This window comes from Acartia tonsa, chromosome 13 (genome assembly GCF_053477335.1).
Source record: "Acartia tonsa isolate MP-2025a chromosome 13, ASM5347733v1, whole genome shotgun sequence".
Taxonomy (NCBI): Eukaryota; Metazoa; Arthropoda; class Copepoda; order Calanoida; family Acartiidae; genus Acartia; species Acartia tonsa.
Genome location: NC_137272.1, coordinates 14,807,185 through 14,819,345, shown reverse-complemented (window position 1 = coordinate 14,819,345; position 12,161 = coordinate 14,807,185). Strand labels below are relative to the sequence as shown.

At 31.3% G+C, this 12,161-nt stretch overlaps 1 protein-coding gene across 1 annotated transcript in view; it reads right to left on the bottom strand.

Moving 5' to 3' along the window:
• Dlish (Dachs ligand with SH3s) overlaps positions 1 to 12,161 on the bottom strand; it is a 50,587-nt gene that overhangs the window by 16,791 nt on the left and 21,635 nt on the right. The window contains exon 2 of the mRNA XM_080146579.1: positions 442 to 530. Coding sequence (XP_080002705.1) covers positions 442 to 530 — 89 coding nt within the window. The remainder of the gene's footprint in view (positions 1 to 441; positions 531 to 12,161) is intronic.

Below are 12,161 nucleotides of genomic sequence, written 5' to 3'. Positions count from 1 at the left end.
ATAATTTTGTAGCACCACTATCTTACTATAAATAGACATACCAGCTTCCTAAATATATATAATTTTGTAGCACCACTATCTTACTATATATAGACATACCAGCTTCCTAAATATACATAATTATGCATCACCACTATCTTACTATGTATAGACATACCAGCTTTCTAAATATATATAATTTTGTAGCACCACTATCTTACTATATATAGACATATCAGCTTCCTAAATATATATAATTTTGTAGCACCACCAAAATTGTAACGCATACCATTGGAATCGCAATAATCTCTAGTTTTTGAAAACATAAGAACTAATAATGTGCTCTGCAGAGTTTAGGAGCTACGTGTTAAAATGTCCCAATTGACTTAAACTTGAAATGCGAATAAATCATTAAAGATCTATATTAATTTTTCTATGCCGTTCTATCTTTTCTAGTTTTACCTTTTCTATGCCGACTCTAACTAAAGTTTCAATGGAAGCAGAACCAGTTATTCTTCCCATAGTTGGCCCTCGTATACTTTCTTCATCTTCTAAACAAAAAACAATAAATTAATTTAAATCTAGAGATAGAGGGGACAATGGGCTGTTTATTACACAAGTCCCCAATGTTTTATGAAAACATCCATCAAAATTCAAAAGTCCCCAAAGTTGTTGAGCCAACGAATATGAAATTGTTATCATAAGACTTAGGGGACAGTTGTAATAAACAGCCCAATGTTCGCTCTCTTCCTGATATTTTATATTAAGGAGTACATCTTAAAATATCATCTGACTTAAAATGTTAAATTTGACCTAATTCTAGAGTTACAAAAAAATCAGGGAAGGAAGAGGACAAAGAAATCAATCTACAACACTTTATTCAACACATTGATCATAAGCTTATCTCCTACAGTATTAAAAATCAGAGAGGAAACAATGGGCTGTTTATTACTAGTCCCCAAAGTTTTATAATATCGATTTCATATTCGTCGGCTTAACAACTTTGGGGAATTTAGTTAATTTAGATTGGTTAGTTCATAAAGTCGAGAGTTCAAACGTTTCAACTACAAATTTTAATCTACAGAAGGCGTATTTGTTTTGTATCATTAATTTATTGGCCATTGTCTTATTCTTTTAGATCCCTGGATTTCAAATATAAATATACATGGCAGAAGATTAATTTATCATCTATTATCCAATCCCTGCATTCCTAAAAAGAGTCTAGAGTAACAAATCTTATTAAGTTGACCATTTTGACAGAGAGAGGACAATGGACAATAAAACAATCTTCCCCAAAAATTTATAAATTAGTTTCTGCTTTTGGTAGTTTAATATCGTTGGAGGGAAAGATATGAAGAGAACAAAATATCTTCCAAATTTTTCTCCCCTTAATTTAATCAACTAAAGGGGTAATAATTTTTTTCATTATTAGAGAAATGTATATTTATTGTCCTATTTTCTATTCAGGGAGGCAGAGGACAATGGACTGTAAATTACACTGGTACCAAAAGTTTATACCTGTTACTTTAATAGAATTTTGATGGATTGGTTCAAATAAGTAGCGTCTAAACTTTACAACTAATAATTTTAATCCACAGAAAGGGGTAATTTTGTTTATCATAATTAGAGAAATATATACTTATTGTCCAATGTTCTATCCCAAGAGGAGGGGACAATGGACTGTAGATTACATTGGTACCAAGAATTTTTAGAAAGTTATTTTCAAAAACTTTTGGTACTTTAATAAAATTTTGATGGATTGGTTCAAATTAGTAGTGTCTAAACTTTTCAAGTAATAATTTTATTCCACACAAAGGGTAATTTTGTTTATCTTCACCCAATCCCTGTAATCTTGAAAATATTCTCGAGTTCCAAATCTTCTTTATGTTGACCATTTTTCAAGCTTTATAAGGTCAAGGATAAGTAAATATAATAACCAGGGATCTAAAGGGATAGGACAATGGCCGATAAATTGAATTACATCCCCAATTATAAAACAAAATTACCCCTTATGAAGATTAAAATATGTGGTTAAAATGTTTGAACAATCAACTTAATGAACCAAAGAGTCAAAATTCAATAAAAGTTACCAAAGTTGGTAAGCCAACAAATAAGAAAATGTTACTATAAAACTTTGGGGACTAGTATAATAAACAGCCCATTGTCCCCTATCTCTCTCTCTGAAATAAAACACTTAATATGATATTTTATCCTTACATAAAAGTGACAGGCTGTTTGTCTGTGTTTATAAAAGGATCTCGGTAACTTTCGTTACAGTGAAGCTTTCCAACTGTCCAGGGAAAGTTTTTAAATATTTTGTGGGGGGGGGGGGGTAACTAAATTGAAAGTGGAGGATCATCTCCCCCCCCCCCTAGCCCTTCCCTCAAGTGCTCCTAGAGGCCTCTAGGGGAAAAGCCGCTCTTACCTAATAAAAAGATAGTCCTAATTGACGGACAGACAAACCATAAATAAATAAAATGTTAGGCATGAATGGTAACAGTCATTTATTAATGTTATCTATATCAACCCTATTAACCCATACATCGTTTATGTTACAAGAGCACGGTTTACTATTTTGAGAATTAAAGACAAAAAATGGTAAGTTGTAAAAACATCCTATAACCTAATGCATAGTTAAATTTTTTAGTGATTTAAATCTCTAAATCTTTAAAAAAATATATTTGTAAAAAAATCTATGACAAAAAAGTACAATAAAGTCCAATTTAGTAAAGTATAACAGACAGAGAGAAAGGGGACAATGGGCTGTTTATTACACTAGTCCCCAATGTCCTTTTTTATCCCTTTTTAAATTTGTTGGATTAACAACTCCAGAGACTTTCGTGAATTTTGATTAATTCTTTCATCAAGTTGAGTGATAAAACGTTTCATCCACTTATTGTAATCTACAGTAGGGATAATTTTGTGAATCATCGTTGGGGATGTACTACAATTAATCGGCCATTGTCCTAGCACTTTAGATCCCTGATAACGAGATGGCAACAACAATTAAGTTTTTGTTGAGATACCATGTCTCTGTCCCTGCAATGTGCCATATTTCACATTTGGTGTCCTTTCACTGCCGCATATCAAAATATTTACAAGATGATCAAAATCGCAAAATTCACAAAAGAGAAAGGAGATTATTTTGTACTCTTCCTAATATAAATGTAACAGGATGTCTATATGTGTGTCTGTCTGTACCAAAGGTTAACTCTGACCATTGAACCGATATGGTTCTCCTTTACAATGTGGCTTCGCATAATTTCATGAAGATTTATAACCATTTTCGTGGAGGGTAAAAGTAACCTCCCTAGAAAATGCAAGCCCACCCAAAAAATTCCCTGATGAAATTAAAACATAAAATGGGTGGAAGGGGTTAACTCCCCCCTCCCCCACCTATAGATAGGCCCGAAGAGCAAACGATAATAATAACGATTCTGATTTATTGATGTTGTGATTTATCAGCGGAAGTGAATGAACGCCCTCACATCAAAAATATTTACATATAGGTGTTCACTCACATCTGCTAAAGTTAAAATAACAGTATTTTTTTGTGTTTTCCATAAAAAGAGGGGACAATGTATTTTTTATTACACTAGTCCCCAAAGGTTTATAATAACGTTTTCTTATTCGTTGGCTTAACAACTTTGTGGACTTTTAATAAATTTTAATTGGTTGATTCATTAAGTTTAGTGTTCAAATGTTTTAACCACTAATTTCATGTATCTTCATTTGGGATTTAGTGTAATTTATCGGCCATTGTCTTATCCCTTTAGATCCCTGGATTTTTGCAGAAGTGATTAAACACCCTATTTACATTTGAGGCATGTGAAGACGGTAGAGTGTTACATGCATGCCATTGGGTTTTACACAGCAAAAACACTAATTTACACAGGTATCTGAAGGGATAAGACAATGGAAGATAAATTAATGTACATCCCTTATGATAAAAACAAAATTACCCCATCTGTAGATTAAAATTGGTGATTGAAACGATTGAACACTCAACTTAATGGATCAACTAATCAAAATTCCCCAAAGTTGTTAAGCCAACAAATAAGAAAAAGATATATGAAAAAATGGGGACCATTATAATAAACAGCCCATTGTTTCCTACATATCTAAGGTTATAGAGCATAAAAATGAAAATGAAATTTTGAATCCATACCTACCTTCTTCAATTTAAATGGTTTTAGCTGATATAAACCCAAACCATATAGATACATATGTGTGTTATAAATGGTGTGCTTTCCAGGGAGGGTGGAGGCATTGGGCTGTTTATTACACTAGTCCCCAAAGTTTTATAGGTAATAAAGGTGTCTTATTCATTGGCTTAACAATTTTGGGGACTTTAGTGAATTTTGATTGGTTAGTTTATTAAGTTAAATGTTTAAACGTTCCAACAACTAATTTTACACTACAAAAGGGGTAATTAGGTGCATTATTATTGAGAATGTACATCAATTTATCTGCCATTCTCTTATACCTTTAGATCCCTGCAAAAAAGTATGGATTGAAAAACAGACAAAGTGAATTATAGAGCAGGTTTTCGGTTGTCATAAAATAAAAGAGTGCGATAAATCACTAAGCCTTTATGAAAATTAAGTCTTAATAAATTTATGTCTTTTGAAGGCTGACAGACGGAACAAATAATTTGCTCATTTGCACAAGTAAAAATTTAGCAGCTGAGAAATTCATATTTCCTCCATAGCATTTCGGACGGATTAACAGACAGAGTAAAAGAAGCCGTCTTAACTTTTTTTATAGCTAGCCGGTTCTTTTAGTAAGTAGTAGATGTAAATTTTTCAATAGAATTCAGATATGCAATCGGTTTTTTTGTAGACCTCTTATTTTTTAAGTAATTTAAGTTTTTTTTAAAATTAAGTCGAATTTTAAGGTATTAAAATGCAACAAAAAAAAGAAAGAAAATGGCCATTATGAACAAAAATAGTAAGATCTTTAATTTGACACCTTACTTTTTCAATTCTGTCAGGTAATTATTGAGGGGATGAAGAAAGTGTTGCCTGAACAAAAAAAATATAATAGGCCATTTTTTTATTTTTTATTTTTTTACTTTTTTTCAATTTTGCTTACAATGGATTCATAATATTTTTCTGATTCTAAAGGTATATATATATGAACCCATATTTTTTTTACCTGTGAAATGATAAAATTAAGTTCAAAGTTTTTATTCTCGTGGGTTTAAAAAAATTAATTTTTTCAATAATTACCTACCTGACAAAATTCAAAAAGTAAGGTGTAAAATTAAAGATCTTACTATTTTTGTACATAATGGCCATTTTCTTCCTTTTTTTTGTTGCGTTTTAGTACCTTAAAATCGACTTAATTTTTTTTTAAAACCTAAATTACTTTAAAAATAAGAGGTCTACAGGGATCTAAAGACTAAATATCGATATCGATAAATATCGATATACTTCCCCTATGATGATACACAAAATTACCCTTTCTGTAGATTAGAACAAGTGGTTGAAATCTACTCAGTAAAAGTCCCTAAAGTTGTGAAGCTAATGAATAAAAAAACGTTACTATAAAACTTTGGGGACTAGTGTAATATATAACCCATTGTCTCCTACCTTCCTGATTAGTTCAAATAGTTGGATGTGGTATGTAAGTATGTGCTGAAATGAATCCACACCACGAGATGTACATATGTGTTATGTATTTCTATGTTACCCATGTACATATGTCCTTACATGCATACATGCAGTGTTCATATATTGTAATTTAATATCGTATCATCCATCATATAAAGTAGTAAGGTATTTTGTAGGTAACAAAGGTGCTCGCTAACTGCTGAACTCATATGGTTCTTATTTACAGTGAAGCTTATTATAGGCCCAGGGAAGGTTTTTAAGGGTATCTCCACCCTCCCAATAAAAAATTACTCCCCCAAAATGCCTTTTTCTTTTTAAAACTTTAATTGTAAATGGGTCTTTTCCCACTCCCACCATAAGTGCCCCTAAAGGCTTCTAGAGGTGTATCCACTAGCACCAAATAATATACAAGGACGAATATCTGTTTTTACATTTTTAACTACGTTATCTTAATCGTTGGCTTTAAAAAATGTGGTTCATTTTTTGAATATTGTTTGGTTGTCTAAACTTTTCAATCATTAATTTTAAGGGGTAATTTTGTGCATCATCAATGGGGATGTACAATAATTTATCGTCCATTATCTTAGCTTATCCCCTATGCTTTCAGGGATTTAAAACCAAGCTGTCCCCCCCCCCCCCACTCAAAGGAGACTCGACAGATTGTAATATTTAAAAGTCTTTAAAAATTACGTAGTTATTTGCATTAAAAGACGTAATTACCTAGCTGCTAGAAATCGCCTATGAGATTTCGGTATTATCCTCTTAGGAAATTTTTCTCAAAATTTGACAATTTTTATTCCCCCCCCCCCCCCCCCCCCGGCCTGCATAGCCGCGGGCGCTCGGCCCCTTAGCCATATAACCTAACCTAGCCTAACCTAACCCAGTCATTTAGTCGGGGAGGGGGGGGGTATATAAATTTTTTTAAAAATTGAAGGAAAAAATTCCAAAGAGGATAACGCCAAGATTTCAAAATTTTGGGGCAATTCTATCAAACTAAAAGAACCTTCTAAAAAGTTGCTACAATACTAAGATTTTTTCAAATTCTTACAGGAACCCGTAATGCAAGGTTTCAAATAGTTAGGACAATTTTATAAATCCATGGCGGGCAGACGGACAAAATCAAAATGTTATTTTTTGGGTTGTTTTAGTTGGATAAACGTTTAAAAGTATATCAGGTGTATTGTACCAAGTCCACGATGTTATATGGTATCAGAGATTAGGGATATGCCAACTCAACAAAATAATATTTCCCCTCAAACTTTCCTTAATAGGCATACATGGCAGGGATCTAAAGGGAAAAATTGATGAACATCATCAATGATGATACATAAAATTACACCTTCTGTAGGTTAAAATTAGTGGTTGGAACGTTTCAAAAATAAACCAAAGTTGTAAAGCCAACGAATAAAAAAGCGTTAATATAAAACTTTAGGGACTATTGTCATTGTCTCCTCTCTCTCTGTATATAGGTCATTGAGAAATTTTCGAGGAAAATAATCTTTCAAGTGTCCTATCCTTGCCACCCTGTGTTATTCGCAGAGCTAGCAATATATATCAAAATTATCTTTCAATCCTTGCAGTGCAAAGTGGGGTAAACCAAGGATCTAAAGGGATAAGACAATATCCGATTAATTTATGATCATCACCAATTATTATAAACAAACTAAGCCATTCTGTAGATGGGTGGTTGAAACGTTTGGACACTCAACTTAATGAACAAACCAATCAAAATTCATTGAAAGTCCCCAAAGTTGTTAAGCTAATGAATAAGAAATGATTCTTATAAAACTAGTGTAATAAACATCCCAAAGTCTCCTCCCTCCCTAGGGGAAAACCAAGGACTAATTTTTTTTTAATTTTGAACTTTCTGTAGAATGGAAAATTAGTCTAAATTTGTTTGGCGCGTACATGGGATTGGGTAAAGGAGTATTGTCACCCCAAAAAAATTGAAACACCCCCCCCCCCAAAAAAAAAAAAAAAAAACATTGACATCTTTAGGCCTATAAATACTTTCTATGTTCCTCTCTGTTTTGTGGTAGTTTAAAAAATGTGTGAAATATAGGTCTAGGCAAAAGCAAGAAAAATCATATTTTCTCTTATTACATTTTTGTAATTTAATCTATAAAAGCTTATTAAAATATCAAAGGAAATTATTAAACTCAACCAACCCTCTCCTTTGAACTGAAAGATGTGTTTAAAGTTCTAGATACAAAAACAACCTGGAAGAGTTTTTTTCTCAAATGATGTTTTGCAAAGATTTCAAGACACGTGAATATATTTATTCTTCATCAAGATGCAAATTTAAGGCCAAAGCCTGAAATGGGGTTAAGTATTCATATAATAAAATCTCAAAAATAGTTAATTATTCGGGAAGGTTCATATTGGTCCTTGGTACGTTTTATTATGGCTCCAAATCCGATTAATTTCCGCTGGATTAAAACCGGCTTTGAGTTATGCTAAAATAGTAATTCATCGCATCGTATTATAAACAGCTGTCTGCGGATATAAAGATTAAAACCTAAAACTGGTTTCAATCTTATGATTGTACATTTTTATGTTCGTAAAAAACTGGATATAATACGATGCTATGCATAATTTTTCAGTATGGCTGAGAATTGATTCTAATCCACCGGATATTAATCGGTTTCAAAGCCATACTGGAAAACGATTTATCGTATCATATATAGACAAATTTCATGAAAAAAATAAAAGCTTTAGGGAAAACAAAATTGGAATTAGTCCTGTAATTTCTATCAATTTTACTATTTGCGGAAAACTGTCTATAATACGATGCGATAAATAACTTGTATAAGGCACTATTGAGGCCAGGGGCGCAGCCAAAATTTCCCCGACAACTAACGGGGAAGGTTAAGTCTAAATTTAGTCTTTTAACTTTGCCCTAGAACTCCGGGACCTTTGGCGACATATTCCATATATTTATCATTACAATAGAGTTTGTTTGGATAGATTATTCATTAAATTTCATAAATTTTACCCCCAGAAAGATTGATTGTCTTGACACATCAACAGGCGCAACTCATTTACATATATGCAGTTACAACCTTATTTGGTTATATCTTTCATTTGTTGGATTTAAAAACTTTGGGTATTTTCATCAAATATTAATTTGTCGGTATAAAATAGTAATGTTCAGACCTTCAAATTATTAGTTTCAATCTACTTAAGCTTAAGGGGTAATTTTGTTTATCATCCTAATTAATGTATGTACATTAACTCATCATCCTTTGTATTACCTTATCATTCATCACTTCATTTGTATGAAACTTTTTTGATTGGTCTATACGTATTACTCTAGTTGTATGTATTACTGAAATAAATATTCAAAAGAAATCATATGTATGTCTTTGAGGCACAAAAAGTCATGAAAACCATTTGTATGGGGGGATTATTGATTCCCCCCCCCCCCCCTTAAAAAATAAAATGTGTTATAAATCTCAAGTTTTATAGGTAAAAATTGCTTTTAATAAGCTCCCCAAATGGTCCTATACCCCCCTCCCCCCACCCCTCCAAAACAGAACCACCTTAAATAGGGTTAAGTCAAAAGATTCTTGATTTGAAAATTTGTCTGTCGGCTTTTTAATTATAAGGTTAAACTATATGGATTTAAATAAAACATTGATATCAACATCCAAGAGAATAAAAACTTGAATATTTCTTAAAGATAATATTCTATAGTCTAATAAGCACGTCTGTCTGCCAGTAAGGATCTACAAGGAATAATGTAATTAACTCGGCTGTTGTATAAGATAGATATTTTAAATTCTATAAGAAATTTCTCATTTTTTTAAGGCTGACTTTTAAAAGTGCTTGAATCTGATTTTTAAATTGAAAGACATTTAAATGAGAAAGATTTACTAACGGTCCATAAATATAAATACTCTACAACCCTTTTTGTTACAAATTAAAAACACCAGATATTAATCTTGTCAATCTAATCCAAAATCTTACTGTTAAACCTTGTAATTTTTTTTAAAAAAATAAAATAAATATACTAAATGTAAATGTAATAGTATACGGAAGTGATGCACAACTTTAAAGGTATTGCTAATTGAAATTATGATAAAATCTCATGCCAATTTACCTTTAAATTTTAGTGGACCATATACATCCCAATTCTATTTTATTTTTGCAGTAAGATTAGACAATTAATAATACAATAATAGTTATTTTTCGCATCGTATTATAAACAGCTTTCCGCGGATATAAAATGTACAATTAAAAGATAAAAACCAGTTTTTTTGGCCCCGAGGTGCCGATAGCACGGGCTACATAAACTGGTTTTAATCTTATGATTGTACATTTGTATGTTCTTAGAAAGCTGGATATAATACGATGCTAGACATAGTTTTTTCGTATGGATGAGAACCGGTTCTTATCCACCGGATTCGAATGAATACGAGAAAAATATAGAAAATACTGTGCAAAGTTGAATAAATTAAATCATTAACTTGAACTTAAAAACCATTGACTATACATTGATATACAATGATGAAATAAAAAATTAACCTCTTAGGGCATTATATTCAATTTATTGGTTGAAAAGATTGGACAGTCATGGTTTGAATCAACCAATAAAGATTTAAAGAATGAATGAATTTACAAATTTTGGGATACCAGTTAAGCTATAAAAATTGGAAAGAATTTTAATGAATACAATAGATTTGAAATCTGCATAAAATTTTAAGGATTTTTTTTATAAAATTCGTTTTTTATATAATTCATTATTTAAAAGCGCAAATCCAATTTAAGTTAATAAATTTTGACCAATAGGATAGGTGGATTGGAAACTACCTGCGCTCTAATTGGTTGAATGATGTACGTCACTTAAGCTTCTCCAATCAGGGCGCAGATATTTTTTAATCCACCTATCACAGATGTCAAAATTATTTAACTTAATTTGTATTTGCGCTTATAGATAAAGAATTATACAAAAAACGAATTTTATAAAAATTCCTTAAAATTTTATGCAGATTTCAAATCTATTATATTCATTAAAATTCTTTTCAATTTTTATAGCTTAATACCAGTCCAATATCCCCTCCATCTTTAGTTAAAAAAGAAAATTTTGCACATGCATTAAAGGGATGCAGAAAAAAATTATAAATTATATGATACTTACAGAAATTCAGCATTACAGATTAAGGCCAACAGACAAACAGATGGGTTCACTTATGGAGAAAATCCGCATATCAAAATTAAAGTTTTAGGGGAGTGGATTGTATTGGTTGTCAATTATAGAGATTTTACCTTTCCTGTTTGAAAGGTCAAGTAGGCTTTTAATAGATTATTTTAAGAATAATTTAACAATTTCAAGTTTTTTAGGTATCTTAGTAGTTTTCAATATTCAAATCGAAAGGATTCTATCTGTCTTTTTTTCTGTCTATCGTTAATTTGTCTATCGCCTAATTGTCTATGTCCATATGTCTGTCCTTTACGATCCTTTAAAAGTCTAAACCAAAAATGTTATCTTATCAATATTTTTTTTCTGTGTATCTGGACCAATCTATTTTTCCTTTTTTAACCCTGGGAAGGTTTGCTTTATTTATCTCAGGTTTATTAAGGACATATCAAACTAACTATAGAGTAGCTGCGCTTTTAAAATATTCGTGCTTTTAAATCCTTTTACATTTATGTAATGTGTATAATATGGCGTGCCTTCACTTCCGAATATTATAACATTCGCATAGTGTTTTATAATAGCAAAAAAGATAGAATATAAATTATTTGAGTTCGTCTGAGTCCAATCAAGGATGTTATTGTCCAAGCTTTTTATTTTTTATTGAAGAGAGGGGGGTACAAATCTTAATGAGGGAGGTAATTAAAATTTGTTGTGGCGAGAGGGGTATACTTAGTTTTTTTTTTAATGCCTCGTGGGGGGATTGGGTATTTTTTTAATGAAGAGACTATATCCTATTTCCCCCCTCCCTCTTAAAAAAAAGATACCTTTGGGGAGTAATCACCACTTTACCCCCATGATGACTATAGCAAAAGTTTGTATTGATATGCGGTTCTGACAATTTGATCATTAGATACAAGTGAGGAAGTGAATGTATTCCTAGAAATATTATACTTATGATCAGTGTTTTTATGACCAGAAAATCTTTGGTCATGACTTTAACTTTGCGAATTTGGCAATTTTACCACCGTCAAAAGTACGAATGGCGTCTTTTGTCTTATTAAAAACTAAGAACAAGTTTATCTATAAGTAGAGCAGTAACTAACTTTGAGAATCTGGCAATTTTCCCACCGTCAAAAGTATTAAAAACTATCTTTTGTCCTTTTAAAAAACAAGAACAAGTGTGTCTATAAGTAGAGCAGTAATTTTAGTGTGATTATGATCAGATAATCTTTCTTCATAACTTAAACTTAAACTTAAACTTAAACAAAAAGATTACCATAACTCAAGATTAATGTAACTATTATTAAAATATCTAATTTAATCATAATGGACTTTGGGTTATTTGGCAATTTTATAACCGTCAAAAGTATTAAAAACTATCTTTTGTCCTATTATAAAACAAAGACAAGTGTGTCTATATATAGAAC